At 42.2% G+C, this 19,149-nt stretch overlaps 1 protein-coding gene across 2 annotated transcripts in view; it reads left to right on the top strand.

Annotated features, from left to right (window-relative positions):
- Window positions 1-19,149, top strand: part of FZD6 (frizzled class receptor 6) — an 81,320-nt gene that overhangs the window by 44,788 nt on the left and 17,383 nt on the right. For both annotated transcript variants that reach the window (XM_033933931.1, XM_033933933.1), the window contains exon 3: window positions 2,928-3,945. In XM_033933931.1, coding sequence (XP_033789822.1) covers window positions 2,928-3,945 — 1,018 coding nt within the window. The remainder of the gene's footprint in view (window positions 1-2,927; window positions 3,946-19,149) is intronic.

Genomic DNA, 19,149 nt, shown 5'->3' with positions numbered 1-19,149 from the left:
AAGAAAAACCCACAGCAGGAAAGAAAGGGAAGGACTGGCAGGTGAGCCAGATGCTAGAAGCAGGGGGGGGGAAGAAAGAGGGAAAAAAGCTAGATGGGGTTGAAAAGAAGAGACACACTGGTATGGAAGAGGAGATAGGGGAAATCTGGACACAGGAAGGTAACAGAAAGAGGGGAAATTATGTGCATGGGGCATAGGGACAGAGACATAAAGGGGACATGCCATGGGGATGGTATATGGACACAGGGGGGGCAATGACAGATACATAGGGGAGATATTAGAAATGGAGAAAATAGGAGCACAGAAGCGAGATGGTTTGTGGGGATGGGACAGGGACCGAGCTTGCAGGCTCCAGTGGCTTGCACAAATTACATTGTAACGTGCCATGAAAATAAGAGGAAGGAAGGTAGATAGGCCACGCGAGAGGAGCTGAAGGGTAGTAGAAAGGAACAGATGGTAAAGGAGGGAGGGAAGGGTGGTGGTGGAAAGGAATAGAACAGACATTGAAGGAGGGTGGAGAGGAACAGACCCCCAAGGGAAATGTGGAAGACAGAGTGGGAAGAAGACAGATGCCAGACTATGCGGGAGCGGAGGGAAGAAGATGGGTGCTAGACCAATTGGGGGGGGGGGGGGGGTAAGGGAGAGGCACAGTAACAGCAAATGGAAGACGCAGAGAGAAGACACACAGGGGATGGAAGGAATTCAATGAGAAGATGTGGAAAGCAGAAACCAGACAACAAAGGTAGAAAAAAAAATTATATTTATTTATTTATTTTTTGCTTTAGGATAAAATAGTATATTAGTTGTGTTGATAAAAATTTATAAACAAAGCCCTGCCAGCTGAACATCTCTTTCTCTAGTTCAGCAGCAGGAACTTTGATTTATAAGAAAGGAATAAGCTAAATATTACAGTACTAAGGCTTATATGGATGCAGCGGGGACGGTGACAGGGCGGTGAATGGGATGGCAGTGGCGGTGACGGGGCGGTGAAAGGGATGACGGTGACGGGGCGGTGAAGGGAACGGCGGTGACGGGGCGGTGCAGAGGATGGTGGGGCGGTGACGGGGACAGATTTTTTCCCCGTGTCATTCTCTAATCTGCAGCTCTTGTTCAGCAAGGGCCTTAATGCCCTGATCATGCAATTTGATATGAGCTCTGCCTTTGACCTAGTGGACCATGGGAAAAGAACCCTTCATAGCTTTTAGCATTTGCAAAATTGTGAAACCCTGCCTAATAATATTGGTCACTTGTTGATCGTACATTAACATTGCATCAAGAATGACACCTAGATATTCGAAAGTGAGAGCAACTGGCAAAGTTTTCCCCGTAAGGCAGACCGCTGTGAAGGCAGTATATACAAATCAAGTTTATTCATATTTATTGTGGATATCCTGAAAACCTGACTGACAAGAGGGTACTCCAGGACTAAGTTGAGAAACACTGGGCTAGATGGACCAGTATGGCTATTCTTAAGCTATTGTGAATCTTGTTATGGCATGTAGGGGAGAGTATGGCGCAGTGGTTAAAGCTACATCCTCAGCACCCTAGGGTTGTGGGTTCAAACCTTCGCTGCTCCTTGTGACCTTGGGCAAGTCCCTTAATCCCCTCATTGCCCCAGGTACATTAGATAGATTGTGAGCCCACCGGGACAAACAGGGAAAAATGCTTGAGTACCTGAATAAACTCATGTAAACCGTTCTGAGCTCTCCTGGGAAAACGGTATAGAAAAGTGAATAAATAAATTTTAAAAATGTAGGCTTTGACTCATTTGACTTATGATACCTTCCCTGTGGAATTCCATAAGGTTCAGTACTTTTGTCCTATTTGTATTGATTTATTAACTGCCTTTATGAAGAGATTTACTCAAGGTGGTGTACAGAAGGTATAATTCAACATAAAACTTAAAATTTTGTTAACAACAAAACAGTAGCTAAAAAAAAGCCAAATATAAACATAAATACAATGAATGAGGTAGAGTTAAATTCGGTAAATTGAAACTTAACAGTAGGACTATCAAGAAATAGTTTTAAAAATATACTTGTTAATAACCTAATAGCATTAAAAATTTTGCATGAGTTACCTGCTTCCCCGCTTCGGTTTTCTCCCAGCACTTCCTCTTACCTCTCCAGGTCCTCTCTTCTCTCCTGTGCCTTTTCCTGCCCCTTGTGCCCCTGAGTCCACAGCTTTGTAGATGGAGCCCTTTTATTTTTTAGTAGAGCTGTTCATGCTAAATTTCTTTCAAGTCTTTTACATTTGGGTTATGCAGTTAAAAAACATAATCAATGTACAGCTCTAAGAAAATCTAGTTTGGGGTTTTAGACTCTTTTGTTACCTAGCCAGGACTAAAACATTGATCCAGGTGCACTGATGCTGATTCCAGATGATGCCTTAGTCAATTACAGATTAGCGCAAGAGCTCAATAGATTCTTTTGTTTGCTGTCTAATGTAGACCAAAAGAAAGTGCCTGATTCTAAGTACAGAGAAGAGGATCAATTAGGGAAAGGGAATAGTAATATAGGGCAGTATATTATGATGCTGAATAATACCAAAATTGTAGACAATGACTACTCGATCCTTGTTGCAATTACTTGTGAGAAGATCAATCCATGATAAACTGAAAAATATGCATTCTCAAAATTGTTTATTCTGACTAGCATCAGCATTAGGATAGAAGAGAGAAGGAACCAAAGGGGCACAAACTAACTGTGCATTACAAATAACTCTCAATAGTATAGGACACTGGTTCCCAAACCTTTCTGGGGGATATGGGTTTCCAGGATATCCCTAATGAATATGCAAGAGAGCGATTTGGATGCATACCACCTCAATTATATGCAAATTTCTTACTGATATAGGATATATGGAAACCAAATATATTTGTAGTCATGATATAAATATTAATGCATGTATTTTTTTTCTCTCTGTAGATTGGAGGATTGTGATGATACTGTAATTGTTGCACCTAATCTGACATCAGAGGTGGAAGACAAGCAGAAACTACCAGAGCGGGCTGAGAGAGACTATGGATTTTGGTGTCCACAACACTTGAAGACCCCCAATGAACAAAGTTACACATTTTTGGGAGTCGGTCAGTGTGCACCACCTTGTCCTAACATGTACTTTGGCAAAGAAGAATTAGATTTTGCGAAAGGTTTCATTGGAATAGTTTCAATAATTTGTCTTTGTGCAACTTTGTTCACATTTCTGACTTTTTTGATCGATGTCCGTAGATTTCGTTACCCAGAAAGACCAATCATCTTCTATTCTGTCTGTTACAGCATGGTATCCCTCGTCTACTTTATTGGCTTTCTACTGGGTAACGGCACAGCTTGTAATAAGGCTGATGAAAAATTGGGCACTGGAGAGACAGTTGTTCTTGGCTCACAAAATAAGGCTTGCACCATTCTCTTTATGCTTCTATATTTTTCTACAATAGCAGGAACTATATGGTGGGTAATTCTCACTATAACTTGGTTCTTAGCAGCTGGACGGAAATGGAGTTGTGAGGCTATTGAACTAAAGTCAATGTGGTTTCATGCTGTTGCGTGGGGCATTCCTGGAATTCTCACAGTTATGCTTCTGGCCATGAACAAAGTTGAAGGGGATAACATCAGTGGCGTTTGCTTTGTTGGTTTTTATGACCTGGATGCAGCTCGCTATTTTGTTCTTATGCCACTGTGCCTATGTGTTATCATTGGGCTCTCTCTCCTTTTAGCAGGAATTATATCTTTAAATCATGTGCGGCAAGTCATACAACACGACGAAAGAAACCAAGAAAAATTGAAGAAGTTCATGATTCGAATTGGAGTATTTAGTGGTTTGTATCTTGTACCACTGGTCACACTTCTTGGATGCTATGCTTTTGAGCAGGTTTATAGGACAACCTGGGAGATCACATGGCTCTCTGATCACTGTAGAGAATATCACATACCGTGTCCTTATCAGGTAGCTAGCACAACTTTATACAATTATTGATATGGTTAATTTCAAGGCATCGTCTTATTTATGGGACCATCTTTAGTTTTGAAAGACCAAGATGTGGAATTAACTAATTCAAAATGTATTGCACCCCTTTCTGACAGCATTTTTCTCAATCCACAAAGATTAGAATGACACTAACTGTGATAGTGGTTCAGATGGCAACAGGAACACTTAACACATACGTTATAGTGGAAAGAATTATTTCTTGTAATAACATCACGTGAAGGAACACTACATAATCACTAAATTTAGTAGAAATCATGTTTTATTGGCACACCATCAGTAAATACACAATACAGCACGACAATACAACAAGGTCGCGAACACCAAACGTACCATCAAACACATTTTCACCCCAACCAAAGAATCCCCCCAATCCCCAATAATCACTAAATTTAAAGTACATACCATAAATTTCATACACAATGAGGATATATCTCTGTTTTACAAAAACAGCAATCTCCGGAGATCATAATTTCCTTCAGATATGAAGCAGAGAACCTTTTAGGTATGACACTGTCAAAAGTTTAGATGAGAAAAAGGAGAAGGCACCTCATGGATGTAAAACAACAAATAAATGACACATGTGTGGTCTTCTTGGATTTGTTCTTTTTGGACCTATCTTCACAACAACACACTTTTTATTTGGGAAGGTAACTACATCCACTTAAAAGTCACAACATGTAAAAAGGTCCACAGTCTTAGGTGTTGCTGACTCCTCAGTTTCTGTATCCAGTATGAAGATCAAGTGGACAGTAGGACCTGACACTATTCCACTGAATGCACATAAACGAAACAAAGTTCTCAACAGCATAAACTCCTGGCTAAATGCCAGCACCAAACAATTTGCTTCTCAGAATGCTTTGTGTTCCCTCTATATTTTTATAAAACTTTTAAATACTTTGTATAAAATGGAAACTGCTTTGTTTATAAAAGCGGTATATCAAGACATAAATAAACTTGAAACTACTGCCCCCAATTGCATTGCATCAGATTCCTTTCTAATTCATTGGGAGGACAAGTTCCTCTACACATTTTCTCCAGTTCCTCTTATAGGGAAATCTCTACTCAAACTGTACCAAGATCAGGGCACCCATTTGGCCATGGAACCTGCAACCATTTCCACCATTCCTAACTAAAGGGCCCCTCCTCCATCCCAGTTCATGCTCATTGGCACTAACTGTGTGGTTTCTTTCACCAACCAGGAAAATGCTTTTGGTGAAAATGCTTTCGGCCTCTCAGCTGCTGTCATTGAAGCGTGTAGGAAACCTTCCACTCATTGCTGTTATCATTTCAAGTGGACACAGTTTTCTTCCTGGTGTGCATTGCATTCTCTAGAACCCGTCTCATATCCACTTCTGTCCATCCTCGACTACCTTCTTTACTTCTCTAAATCTAGTCTCAAAAACAATTCAGTTAGAGTTCATGTAAGTGCTGTCAGTGCATTTTACTCCCACCTGGACAAGAAGCCTCTTTCTGCATATCCCTTAGTGGTCCTTTTCATAAAAGGCCTCTTCCACACAAAACTACCTCTTGAGCTTCATCCTGTCTTAGGATCTTAATGTAGTTCTCTCTGCTCTTATACACTCTCGCCGCTTACATCTTGTTCTCTCAAACTCTACAGTTGGAATATCGTTTTCTTCATGGTTCCCATGTCTGCATGCTGTGTGTGTGTGAACTTCAAGCCCTTGTATTGCATCCTTCCTTTACAAGATTTTGTCATGACTGGGTAGTTACTTGAACACACCCAAATTTCCTCCCTAAAATAGTCTCAGGATTTCAGCTCAACCAGTCCATCATTTTGCCTGTTTTCTTTCCAAAGCCACATTCCCACCTTCACACCTTGGACTGTCATGCTCTGGCATACTACCTGGAGCAGACTGAACCACATAGAAGGTTCTCCCAGCTCTTTCTCACCTTTGATCCTAATAGGTTAGGAATTTTTGTTTTCAAGAGAGTCATCTCCAATTGGCTAGCAGACTGTATTTCCTTTGCGTATACTCAGGCTGTACTAAATGTGGTGCAGTGGTTAAAGCTACAGCTTCAGCAATCTGTGGTTGTAGGTTCAAACTCACACTGTTCCTTGTGACCCTGGGCAAGTCACTTAATCCCCCCATTGCTCCAGGTACATTAGAGAGATTGTGAGCCCACCAGGACAGACAAGGAAAAATGCTTGAGTACCTGAATAAATTAATGTACCCCATTCTGAGCTCCCCAGGGAGAATGGTATTGAAAATTGAATAAATAAAACAGCTCTAAGTATATAGGCTATGACTGCCTTGGTTGCTCATTTTTGCTCTGCATCTATTGAAGAAATCTGCAAAGCGGCTACTTGGTCCTCAAACCACTACTGTTTATAACAGTGTTTTTCAACCTTTTTACACCTGTGGACCGGCAGAAATAAAAGAATTATTTTGTGGACCGGCAAACTACTAGGGCTAAAATTTAAAAACCCCGTTTCCGCCCCATCTCTGCGAGCTCGGTCACCTCAATAACTATAGAAAATTAGACAAATATAGTGCAAAATATAAACATCAGATATAAATTCTCAAAACTGACACGTTTTGATCACTAAATTGAAAATAAAATAATTTTTCCTACCTTTGCTGTCTGGTGATTTCATGAGTCTCTGGTTGCATTTCCTTCTGTCTGTGTATCCTTTCTTTCATTTCTTTTTTTCTGCACTCGGGCCCAAGAATTGTCCCTTTCTATTCCCTCCCTCTTTCCTTCCTATGTCCTTAGTGCCCCCGGTGCCTCCTTTCCATGTCTTTAGTGCCCCCAGTGCCTCCTTTCCATGTCCTTAGTGCCCCCAGTGCCTCATTCCCATGTCCTTAGTGCGCCCAGTGCCTCCTTCCCATGTCTTTAGTGCCCTCAGTGCCTCCTTCCCATGTCCTTAGTGCCACTTCCTGTCTTTAGTGCCCCCAGTGCCTCCTTCCCATGTCCTTAGTCCCCCTTCCTGTCTTTAGTGCCCCCAGTGCCTCCTTCCTATGTCCTTAGTGCCACTTCCTGTCTTTAGTCCCAGTGCCTCCTTCCCATGTCCTTAGTCCCCCTTCCTGTCTTTAGTGCCCCCGGTGCCTCCTTCCCATGTCTTTAATGCCCCCAGTGTCTCCTTTCCATGTCCTTAGTGCCCCCAGTGCCTCATTCCCATGTCCTTAGTGCTCCCAGTGCCTCCTTCCCATGTCTTTAGTGTCCTCAGTGCCTCCTTCCCATGTCTTTAGTGCCCCCAGTGCCTCCTTCCTATGTCCCTCTCACTGCCTTCCATACTTTGTCCCACCCCCAAAGCCAGCCTGCCTGCCTGTCTACCTACCTCTCTCCCTCCCTCCCTGGCCAAAGCCAGCCTGCTTGCCTGCCTACCTCCTTCCCTCCCTGCCCCGCAAAAAAAAAAAAAAAAAAGCCTCCTTTCCTTTCCTCTGCTCTTACCGCCCTGCTGCTGCTGTTAAAGCCAACAGGAAGTCTTCTTTCTGACGTCAATTCTGACGTCGGAGAGGACATTCTGGGCCAGCCAGCCTGTCGGCTTTAGCAGCAGCGGCAGGGCGGTAAGAGAAGAGGACTCGGGGAAAGGAAGGAGGGAGGGACAGGAAATGATCGCCTGTCCTGTTGTCCTCGAGCACAGCTTCGGGACGCTGTCCCGAAGCTGTGTGTGGGGACAACGGGACAGGAGGTCTGAAAACAGACCTATGGTCACTTTAATCTTGCCGGCCCTGTGTGGACCGGCAGAAATTTCCTGCGGACTGGCGGTTGAAGAACAGTGGTTTAGAACACAGTTCCAGAAGAGACAGTCTGTTTGGGCAAGCAGTTCTGCATAATCTACTTAAAGCCAACTTTCCCTCCAAACCTGTAGGGTTTCGCCAGACTCCTGTATATTCAGTGTTTGACCTCTTCCAGAGACATCCTGGCAGCATGGGAATCCCACATGTTGAAGACATGCTTAATTGTCCTCAGAGAAAGCAAAGATACTAACCTGTAGCAGGTGTTTGTTCTCCAAGATCAGCAGGCATATATTCTCACAATCTGCCCACCTCCTAGTTGGCTTCTTAGGTTTGTTACTGAACTGCGAGCTGACATCAAGTGAGAAGGCATCAGCAAGTGTGCAGTATGGGCATTGCCTAAAGATTTAAGGTGACAGTGCACTTGGTATTGTCTGTACCAAGTTCTGTGGATGATGTCATCCACGTATGAGACTATATGCCTGCTGTCCTCAGAGAATATCTGCTTACCAGTAAGTATCTTTGCTATGTTGTGACTTTCAAGTGGAAATGGTACCTTACAAAATAAAAAAAGTATGGTATTGTGAAGATTGGTCATCTTAGATTTGTTCTTTTTGGACCTAACCTTTGTTTTTTTATTTACTATCAAAAAATATTACAGAAGTCAAAATGTACCACAGCCAGTGCCCACCCTGATCTAATTCTTTGGTTATCCAATCCAGATTTGTTTGACAGGGTCTCCCACCAATAAAAGCATGCTGACTCGGATCATGCAACCAGCATGATTCATGATATTTCACTATTTTTTTTTTCTTTTAGCAGTGGCTTCATTAATTTTACTCACCACTGAAATCACACACCCTGGCTTGGTTATCGGCCTCCTCACTATTTTCACTTTTTTATGATATTCCCCCTTTCTCCAGTCCTCTGAAGCCACTTCTGCTGAAATTTATTTTGAGCAGAATTGTCAAAGTAACTTCCAGAACCTCTCTGAATTCTTAGTATCACTACTCTCTGGCTCCTCTCTGCAGCTTGAGTTCTCGAGCAAGGTCTTGGGCATCATCATTGATTCCACATTGTCCTTCAATGACCACCTCCAATCCTTGGTAAAAAAATGCTTTTTCAGCCTTCACATGCTGAGGAAAGTTAGATCCTGCTTCCATCAAAAACATTTTACCCTCCTTGTCCAATCCATCATCCTCTCCAGATTGGACTATTGCAACTCTATCTACTTAAGCCTAACTAAGAAAAACCTCCACAGACTCCAACGGATTCAGAATGCCGCGGCCAAGCTCATCTTCGCTAAAAGTAAATTTGACCATGTCTCCCCGCTCCTGGCCAAGCTCCACTGGCTTCCGATAATCGCCAGGGTCCACTATAAATGCGCCTGTTTAGCTTTCAAAATCCTATATGGTATCCTCCCTCCCTTTATCCCTCTTTCTTGGAATTCCTCAAACCCTAATACCACCAGATCCTCCCACAAATTAAAACTATCCTTCCCCTCGCTAAAAGGCATTTCCCACACAGGAAAGCTAGGGACCTCCCTCCACTTCAAAATCACTGAGCTTTGGAACAACCTTACCTCCCCTCTTCGGAACTTGAGCTCTCTCCAAGTTTTCCGCAAACATCTGAAAACCTGGCTTTTCTCAAAAAATGTAAGTCTCCCTCCAACTTAGGAATCAAGGAAACTCTTATATCTTGGCATCCCAAGTCCTCTAAATTTTCTTCACACTTCTACCTCTAACCCTCTGTTGTAGTTCCTTCCTATTTCTCCTACTGTAAACCACGTCGAGCTCTACGAACGTGGAGATGATGCGGTATACAAACCTAAGGATTAGATTAGATTAGGATATTTATTTTCTGGTCCCGTTTTATTTGCTTTCAGTTTTCTGCTTCCATGCAAACAACCTTCTATAAATGGCATGATATCTAGTCCTGTATCAGAATGTCCTTGAAAATATTAGTGGTACTACCAGGGCCAGATTAACACTTGTGAGAGCCCTAGGCAAATATATATTTCTTGGCCTCCCTAACAGGGCCCCCCCCCTCCCACCATTACTTTACCTCTCCAAAAGTAGCAGGGAAAAGTGCAGAGCCTAGCTGTGGGTATGATAGCAGTAATAGTTTGTGAGTGAACATGGGGACTATGCAAGCACATCCTTTGAATAAGAGAGGCTTCATGGTTAGAGCAGGAGAGCTGGCAAGCTACCCAGTTCCAGGAGAGAAATTCTGAACCAGTCCTGGATTTCTATAACCCTGTCCTGGTACATAAATTGATTTTGGGAGCGATCAAACTGGCTATGTCACTTGATTTTGGGAGCGATTGAACTGGCTATGTCACTTGAAGCCCACATGAATTAATGGAGTCTATACTAAAAGAAAAAAAAATAGTGAAATATCATGAATCCAGCTGGTTGCATGATCTGAATCAGCATGCTTTTATTGGTGGTTGCTTTTTAAACAACAATACATCTCAAGAATATATAAAATAAATTCAAGTCTGTGAAAAGAAGGAAAAGAGTGTGGCATAGTGGTTAGAGCTATAGCCTCAGCACCCTGAGGTTGTGGATTCAAACCCTGCGATGCTCCTTGTGACCCTGGGCAAGTCACTTAATCCTCCACTGCCATAGGTGCATTACATAGATTGTAAACCCACTGGAACAGATATGGAAAATGTTTGAGTACCTGATTTGTAACCTGTTCTGAGCTCCTTTGGGAGGAGGGACTAAAAATCGAATGAATGAATAAATAAATAAATAAAAATACATCAAATCAGGGTAAATACAGGTTATAGGATCTGTTAAAGTGCACAGTTTCAGGTATACAGCCTAAAAATTCTTTACTATCATCTATCCAACCTCCTGAACAGTGCCAATCAATATACTAATTGTTAGATTAATATAACATGGGAATTCTCTAGACATGAAAACATTTTATACAGAAAGTAAAAATGACCACTTTTAGAGAACTGTCAGATCTCTTGACGTAATAAAATGCAATTCTATATTTTGAACGCTCCTAAGCTGAAAAATATTAGATATTAAATAATTTTTTCTTCACTATTTTTATTAGGCTACTTCTATTTGGAATTCACTTTTTCATGGTTGAGGTCTGAACAAAATTATATTAATTTTAAAAAATTACCAAAGACTTTCTTGTTTAGAAAATTGTTTAGTTAATTATGGCAATTCTTAAGTTCTTATGGATAATTTCCTAAAAGAGAAGTCAATAGGCCATTATTGAGATGGCTTGGGGAAATCCACTTCTTATTCCTAGGATAAGCAGCATAGAATCTGCTTTGCCACTTGGGATCTATCTTGGGACTTGGGTTGGCCACTGTTAGAAACAAGAATACTGGGCTTGATGGACCTTTGGTCTGCCCTAGTATAGCAATTCTTATGTTCTTAAATTATTTTATCCTTTATAGTTTAGAATGTTATATAACTCCGGAATGTTTTGTCCCTACCTCTTTACTAATGAATTTTTGCTAGTTGTGGAATATAAGTACCTGCATAATGTAATGTAGAGAATTGTATCATATTAATTGGTTTACATGACTGGCTTTCTGTAAGAAGCTGGACAGATGATAGTAAAGAACGTTTAGGTTGTGGACCTGAAACAGCTGTGTGCTGTAAGAGATCCTATAGCCCAGTGGTTCCCAAACCTGATTCTGGAGGCATCCCAGCCAGTCAGGGTTTCAAGTTATCCACAATGAATATTCATGAGAGAAATTTGTATACGGTGGAGGCAGTACATGCAAATCTCACTCGTGGATATCCTGGAAACCTGACTAGCTGGGGTGCCTCCAGGACCAGGTTCGGGAACTACTGCTATAGGCTATTTTTACCCTGTTTGATGATCTTCTGCTCCTTTCACAATCTTGAATTCATTTTAATTATTCTTGCTGTGTATTGTTTAAGAAGCGATAGTCTTGCCACTAAAGTCTATTTACCTCTCTTTTTTGGTTTTTCATCAGGGAAGGTGTTTGTTTCCTTTTCCTATAAAGATTCTGGAGACATCCAGTTTACTAATATGGACACAAGATTATTTGTAAAGTCTGTCTATTATCCAAAGTAAGGGATGTTAGAAAGTGTAAGCAGACTGGTTTAGCTAAACATCTATTTTAGAAATGGGAATTCAAAGTAAAAAAATAGCTGTTGTGTGATTTAAGAGGAACACACCCACCACATTGTGTTGAATACATTAGAGCCACTATTTGCTTAATGTTAAAAAAAACTAAGTGGAAATTTTTCTGAAAGATTAATTCTTGGTTAGAATTTGCTCAACTAGGAGAGTAGATTTATTGAAACCTTTATGTTCCAGATCTCTTTTAACATGGTAACATAATACGTGGCAGCAGATAAAGCCAAAGTGTCATCACCCTTTCCGTGAAAAAGTTTCTCCTGCTATTTTATATCATGTTGCGTAGTTCTGCAGCTTTCTTTCTTTTGAAAAATGTTTGTTTCATGTGCATTATTACCTTTCAGATGTTAATGCCTGCATTACATCTCCCCTGTTCCTCCTCCTCTTTAAAGTATACATCTTTAGGTCCTCAAGTCTTTTACTGTATGTCTTTGGCACAGACTCTGCACTGCTTTGATTGCTTTCCTCAGAGCCAGCTCTACCCTCTCTCTTTCCTTTTGAGATACAACCTCCAAAACTGAGCACAGTATTTCAGGCGAGGCCTCACCAATAACCTGCACTGGGGCGTTGTATTCCTTTCTATACAGCCCAGCAATCCTATTGCTTTAGACTCCACTTTTGTCATATTGTTCTGCAGACACTGTCATCCCAAGGTCTCTGGCCTTGTCTGTGCACATAGCCTCATTCTCTCACCTCCAAGACCTATTGCATACAACTTCTTTGAATTTCTATGCCTCACATGCATCACTCCGCATTCCGATTTTGGCCTTGCCTGACTAGTCCAGACAAAAGGGTTATATCCCTCTGCCAGCAGATATAGACAGAGTTAAACTATTAGACCTCTGTATATAGCCTGGTGCAGCCAGCTGTTAGATGGACACATGTGCTGATGCAGCAAATAAAGGGCAGTATTGGTGCACTTCTGTAGTGAAGTCAAAAGGCTAAGGATTGAAGGGACGAGAAAAAGTGACAGTCCCATCTTATTTACTTACTTAGCAATGACTTAGCCTGCCAGTTTATGGAGGGGATCTCTCACTCTCAATGTATTATAATTAAAACACATAACATGAAACAGTTCATAAAAGAGTGACACTAACAATGATTTACATACTAACAAATAAGAAAATAGACAGGAGTAAAAATACTTAAAATTATAATCAAGTTTTATTAAGGTTTGTTGTATACGCAATATCATATACTTCAATGCGGCAGTGTTCTCCCTAGGGCCTTTTAGCCGGGCGGTCTGCCCAGGTAATTTAGATGACTGCCCGGCTATCATCCGCTGTGTATTCTGCTGCTGCCGCCGGTGCTGCTCAACACCCAAAAAAAAAAACCAGCTTGGAGATTTCACGCCTTAGCCCATAGCGAACTTATGCTCCGGGGCTCTAATATGTGCATGCCGGCTTCTCTTCTCTTCCCTCCGAAACCGGAAGTTATGTCCGGAGGGGGGGGGGAGAAGGGAAGCCGGCACACACATGTTAGAGCCCCAAAACATGCGTTCACTACAGGCTAAGGCGGGAGATGGGTCAGTAAAGCTTACAATTTGCTCTTCTTGCTGCCGGGTCCTGCCTACTTTCTGTTTCCACGAAGGCAGGACCCGGCAGTGGCAGTATTTCCCCAATAGGTCGATCGCGATCTTGGGTCGGTCAGCCTTCCTCTCTCCGACGGCAGAATTGACATCTGGGAGAGGAATGCTGGTCGGCCCGAAGCAGGGAGAGCTTAGGGCGGTGGCGGTGGCTTTGAGGCCTGTTATCCGATGGCGGAGGCTTGGGGGCCTGTTCCCCGATGGCAGTGGCAGTGGCTTGGGGGAGGGCAGGGAGAAAGAAAGAGGGCAGGCAGGGAGACAGAAAGAAAAAAGAGAAACAGAAAAAAAGAAAGGGCATGAAGAGAGAAAGAAAGAAAGGGAGGCAGGGAGAAAGAAAGGGTAGGGAGAGAGGAAGAAAAAGTTGGGGGAGGGAATGAGGTCTGGAGGAGAGGAAGCATACAGGCTGAAAGAAGGGAAGAAAGATTGGATGCACAGTCAGAAGAAGAAAGTGCAACCAAAGACTCATGAAATCACCAGACAACAAGGTAGGAAAAATTTTATTTTAAATTTAGTGATCAAAATGTGTCTGAATTTTTATCTGCAGTCTATATTTTACAGTATGGTCCCCTTTTACTAAACCACAATAGAGGTTTTTAGCGCAGGGAGCCTAAGAGTGTCGAGAGCAGCGCTGGGCATTCAGCGCAGCTCCCTGCGCTAAAAACTGCTATCGTGGTTTAGTAAAAAGGGAGGGGGTATATTTGTCTATTTTTCTATGGTTGTTACTGAGGTGACAGTGCATAGAGTCATCTGCTTTGACCTCTTTGAAAAAAACCCAGAATAGGAATGATAATTAACATTTTCTATGCTTACAGTGTGCTTTGTGGGGTATTTTATTGTTGGTAGATCATTTTGACTTGGTCATTTTAAAAGTAGCTCGCAAGCCCAAAAAGTGTGGGCACCCCTGCTCTAGAACATCGCTTCTTAGTTTTATCAAGTGGTGCAGTGAGGGGCCAGCACTTTACATCTTATCTCCTCAAGTACAGCACGGTTCTTTATTCTAAGTAGCTCTGGCACTAACAGTACAATGGGTGCCTTATGCTACTTTCACTACCATTTGCAGTCAGGTTTGGTATTTTATCATGGTTTTGGTTTTTTATTTAGTTTTTCACCAGTATTTTCATTTATTAAAGCAGCTTTTTTAACAGCCCGATGCCCCTCCCCTATCAGTATGCATCCAATCCACTGCCGACACTTTTTTGGCACCTCTTTCAACGGATCAAATATCATAGCCCCACTGTCACGTGTTCACATTTATTCTGCGTACGAGTTTATCTCATCAGTGCAGAGACCTTTTCGGTAAGTCCATTTTACTCTCCCTTTTTTTTTACTTTCCCGATTGCTGTGGTTTTATTCTTTGGTTTTAAAAGAAGCTCATTTGGGAGCAGCTTACTGGACCGGAGTGGAGTTGTGGGGTGTCCCGTGCTGACCCCGGATTGAACGGCGGCGGCTTTTCCTTTCCTCCTGGCTGGCTGGCGGTGCATGCAGGCACTAGCAGAGACGGACCCCTGACGTCACCGGGTCCGTCTCCGATATTACTTAAAGCAGCCGCTGCTGTGACTGTGCTGGGAGCAGCTTACTGGACCGGAGTGGAGTTGTGGGGTGTCCCGTGCTGACCCCGGATTGAACGGCGGCGGCTTTTCCTTTCCTCCTGGCTGGCTGGCGGTGCATGCAGGCATTAGCAGAGACGGACCCCTGACGTCACCAGGTCCGTCTCCGATATTACTTAAAGCAGCCGCTGCTGTGGTTGCGGCCGCAGCCGCGCGGCCGCAGGGCGTGGCCTAAGGGGCGTGCCCTAAGGGGCACGCAAGGCCCCTTGGGAGCCCCTTAGGAGCCACGTGGAGACCGGGAGCCGGTAATGGGAAATTCATATGGATTACTTAGATCCGGATCAGATCCTGCTCCCTATTATTGGATCCAAGAAGTATATATTCCTTAACTGCTGCAGTGAGGACGGCGTTGAAGTTTTTCTCTTTTCTTCTTTTTCTTAATAATGCCAAAAAGACGAGGAAGGAACGCCGGAGGAGCCTCCCGGCGACCCTTAACTCCAGTGGTTACTATTGATGATTTTCTCCGACGCCTACAACGGGAACAAGAAGGGTCGGGTGCTAGCTCATTGGGGATACCCCCGGAGAGTAGTACGGTGGGCTCCCCTGAGCATGAAGTCACTCTTAGCCCCGACGTTAGGACGCCACCCCTCCAACCCACGCCGCAAGCTACTAGCTCTCCACGGGACCAGAATCCACCTGAGGAGGTGGCTAGTTCTTTGTCCACAGAGGCTAGTATGGAGGGCTCGCTGAATATGACAACGGGACTTGCGACCGGGACAACAACAGAGGTTGGAGGAATACAAGACCACACTGAGGTAAAGCTAATTTCTGAACATTTAGATACTACACCATTACAACTTTTTTCACCTACAAACCTCCTACAGTCACACTCGAAGCATTATGGGACTTGGTAGTGAATTTGGGGAATTCCTTAAATCCTCAAATAAAAAGTTTGGATAAAGAATTAAAAGAACAAAAGGAAGAAATAAAAGTTTTAAAGCAGGATATGTTACAATTTAAAACTGAGACACAAAATACAAATAAGGAGTTAATCTTACTGAAACAAAATCAAGATATGTTGGTTAAAGATAATATATTACTCAGGAAAGAAGTTGGAAGTGCAGGAGAATAATGGTCGTATAAATAATTTGAGATTTATAAATTTTCCAAGAATCCTGTCAACTTCTCCTAGAGAAATGGTGAAAAGATATTTTATGGAAATTTTGGAAATTCCTGAAAACTCCTTACCTCCTCTTACAAGAGTGTATTATCTATCTGCTAAGCCCATATCCAAAGAAGAAGGGAAAATTGAGGAACCCCGGGAGAGGTCAATGGACATTTCGGCAATACTGGAACAATCAGATAGGGAACTGGCTGTTCCAGCTACTCTCTTGTTGTCTGTCGCTTTGGCTCCAGACAAAGATTGGATATTAAAACTTTTCTTCAAAAACAGATCCAAAGACTTCCTGGGGCAGCATATTCAGATTTTTCCTGATGTCTCTAGAGAGACTCAGAAAAGAAGGAAAGAATTTTTAATTCTTAAGCCTGGAGTGACTCAAATAGGGGGTATTTTCTTTTTGAGATATCCATGTAAATGTGTAGTTAGATATTTATCATTTAAGTATATATTTACAGAGCCATCTCAGCTGATTAGCTTTATCTCAGTGAAACGTCTAGAAAAAGGAATAATAACAACATAATAACGTCTATTGAAGGTTAATTCCCTGCACTTTAGTCAGAAAAGGATTTTTTTCTTATTTAACTAATTTGAATTATATTTGTTCTACTCTTAATTATGGATCTAATAATATTGAGGACTAGTGTGAGATCAGCTAGATTAGAAGTTCCTTGTAGTAATATTAATTTTGGAATGTTAATTTAATATGTTGTGTGATCTCACTTTACTGTACAAGATGTATATGCTTGGAAATTTTGTAAAAATTCTATAAATAAATAATAATAAAAAAAAAAAAGAAGCTCATTTGAACAATAATTTAGATCTTTCCCAGGTTTCACTTTTCATCTACCCGGTCGGCTTGTCTTTGAGCTACTGTCGGCTTATGTTTTCAAGATACACTGTATTGTTCATTTCTCATACGTTTACTTTTGCCCTGTTTAGGTCTATATAGTCTAGACATACTGTTTGTAACCAGCCATCATTTTAAGTATGTATATGCCCTATTTTAAGGGGGGAGTGTTTAAGTTCTTTTAGCATGTTATTTCATTAATTCTGAGTTTGGTGTTACAATATATTGTTCTTGGTTTTTAGTTTACACATTATTTATTCTTTTCTATGACATGTTCGCATCGCAATTTTACTCAAAAGTATAAATAGGTATCCATATTTCCATGCAAGTTTCATCACAGTGCTCTGGTTTTGGCTCCAGTATTTGTCACTTCCGTCCACAAGGTCTGGCTATCCGTTACCGTCTCATATTTTAAAGACTCACTCATTATAATTAGCGGTGATCCATACGTCTCTTCATAATGGACATGTCCGATTTTAGCATTTGGATCTTAGTACTATGGGTTGGTCTTTTCTGGTTTCCTTTCTATAGTCTGCTTTTCATCTGGAGTCTTTTGAGTTTAGAATTACATTTTATGACATTTTTGTGGTTATAATTGTATGACCTATCTAAATCGGTCAAGTTATCCATTCTTTTTATTATTTTTTGTCCCCTCCATTAGTGGCAGACCGCCCTGGGTGCCAGCCCTAGGAGGGTACACAGCCGGCTGGATCCAGAATCTTCTGAGCTGCTCTAAATGGCACCTGCACCTCAGCACAGCTGCCGTACTTATTCCGAAGCAGAGTCGGCAGCCGCACTGAAGTGCAGGAAGTCCCGCAATGACTGTATTTGCTGCCTCTGCTTCCGGAAGACGTAAGTGATGTCGGACGGGGTGGACCGGCAGCTGCAACTCCCTGCGTCTGCCGGCCCACCCCCTCCAACGTCACTTACATCTTCCAGAGGCAGAGACAACAGAAGCAGTCATCATGGGACCTTGCTGGTTTGGAGGGAGAGAGGAGCATAGAAGGGTGGTGGAGGGGAGAAAAAGGGGTCAGGGTGGTATGGAAGGGTGTTGGAGGGAGAGAAAGGGGGCAGATGCTGATGGAAGTGGGGGGAAGGGAGAGGAGAGAGTGAAATGCCAGACACATGGGGGTGTGGGAGAGGGAAGGGAAGAAGAGGAGAGAGATGCCAGACTATTGGAGGAGGGAAGGGAAGAAGATGGATGCCAGAATAATAGGGGTGAAGGGAGAGATGGAAATGGAATACAAGGAGAGAAGATGACATATAGAAGGGGCAGAGAGAGGGTAGACAGTGGATGAAAGGAAGAGAGTGACAAGACTATGAGTAAAGCAGAAACCAGAGAAGAAAATGTAGAAAAAAATTATATTTATTTATTTTTTGCTTTAGGGGGAGATGCATCGCTGTTCTTTGTAGTGTTGCATTGTATGCAGAGTCTAGCTTCTTGGTGGTTCAATTTCACCTTTTGTCTACGTTTTTCTATTTTACCCCCCTTTTACAAAACTGTAGAGAGTTTTTTTAGCACCAGCCATGGTGGTAATTGCTCAGAATTCTATGAAAGTCTGAGCTGTTACCACCATGGCTAAAAACCACATTACAGTTTTGTAAAAGGGAGAGGGGTTAGTTGTGATTACATATTCCATACTAGGCGAAGGTGTGTTTTCTGTGTTCTGTGTATTCGAAAGGACATGGTTTTCAGTTAGGATTTACTGTGTAGGATTGATCTGTACTAGTCTGGCTTGTTTAGTTTTACAATGGGTGTATTGATGTATTGCTCACTGCAGTATGTAAGATGCTGCCTTTTCCTAGGTACACTCTTGCGTGATGTGTGGATTGTTACTAAAAATCAGTGTTTTCATACAGATGGGGGGTGTGTAAAAAAAATGATGGGCCTCGGGTGTCACATATGCTTCATAGTTTATATCTAATTCACAAGCCTGCTTTTAGGACCTACACGGTATGTATCCCTCTGATTCATGACAATTTCACTTCTCATGTTATCTTATCCATTCTTTGTATTATACAACTGCCCAGATAAGCATCAGTCTTTGACGTGATTGGACCTTGAAAACTAACGGCAACAGTGTTCTCCCCAGAAAATTTTTCCAGCCATGAAAAACATTTGCTGCATTTAGTGTGCCACAAAAAACATTTGCTCTGTT

The sequence above is a fragment of the Geotrypetes seraphini genome, chromosome 2 (assembly GCF_902459505.1).
Source record: "Geotrypetes seraphini chromosome 2, aGeoSer1.1, whole genome shotgun sequence".
Taxonomy (NCBI): domain Eukaryota; kingdom Metazoa; phylum Chordata; class Amphibia; order Gymnophiona; family Dermophiidae; genus Geotrypetes; species Geotrypetes seraphini.
The sequence above is the reverse complement of the archived record's forward strand: the minus strand, read 5'-3'. Positions and strand labels throughout refer to the sequence as shown.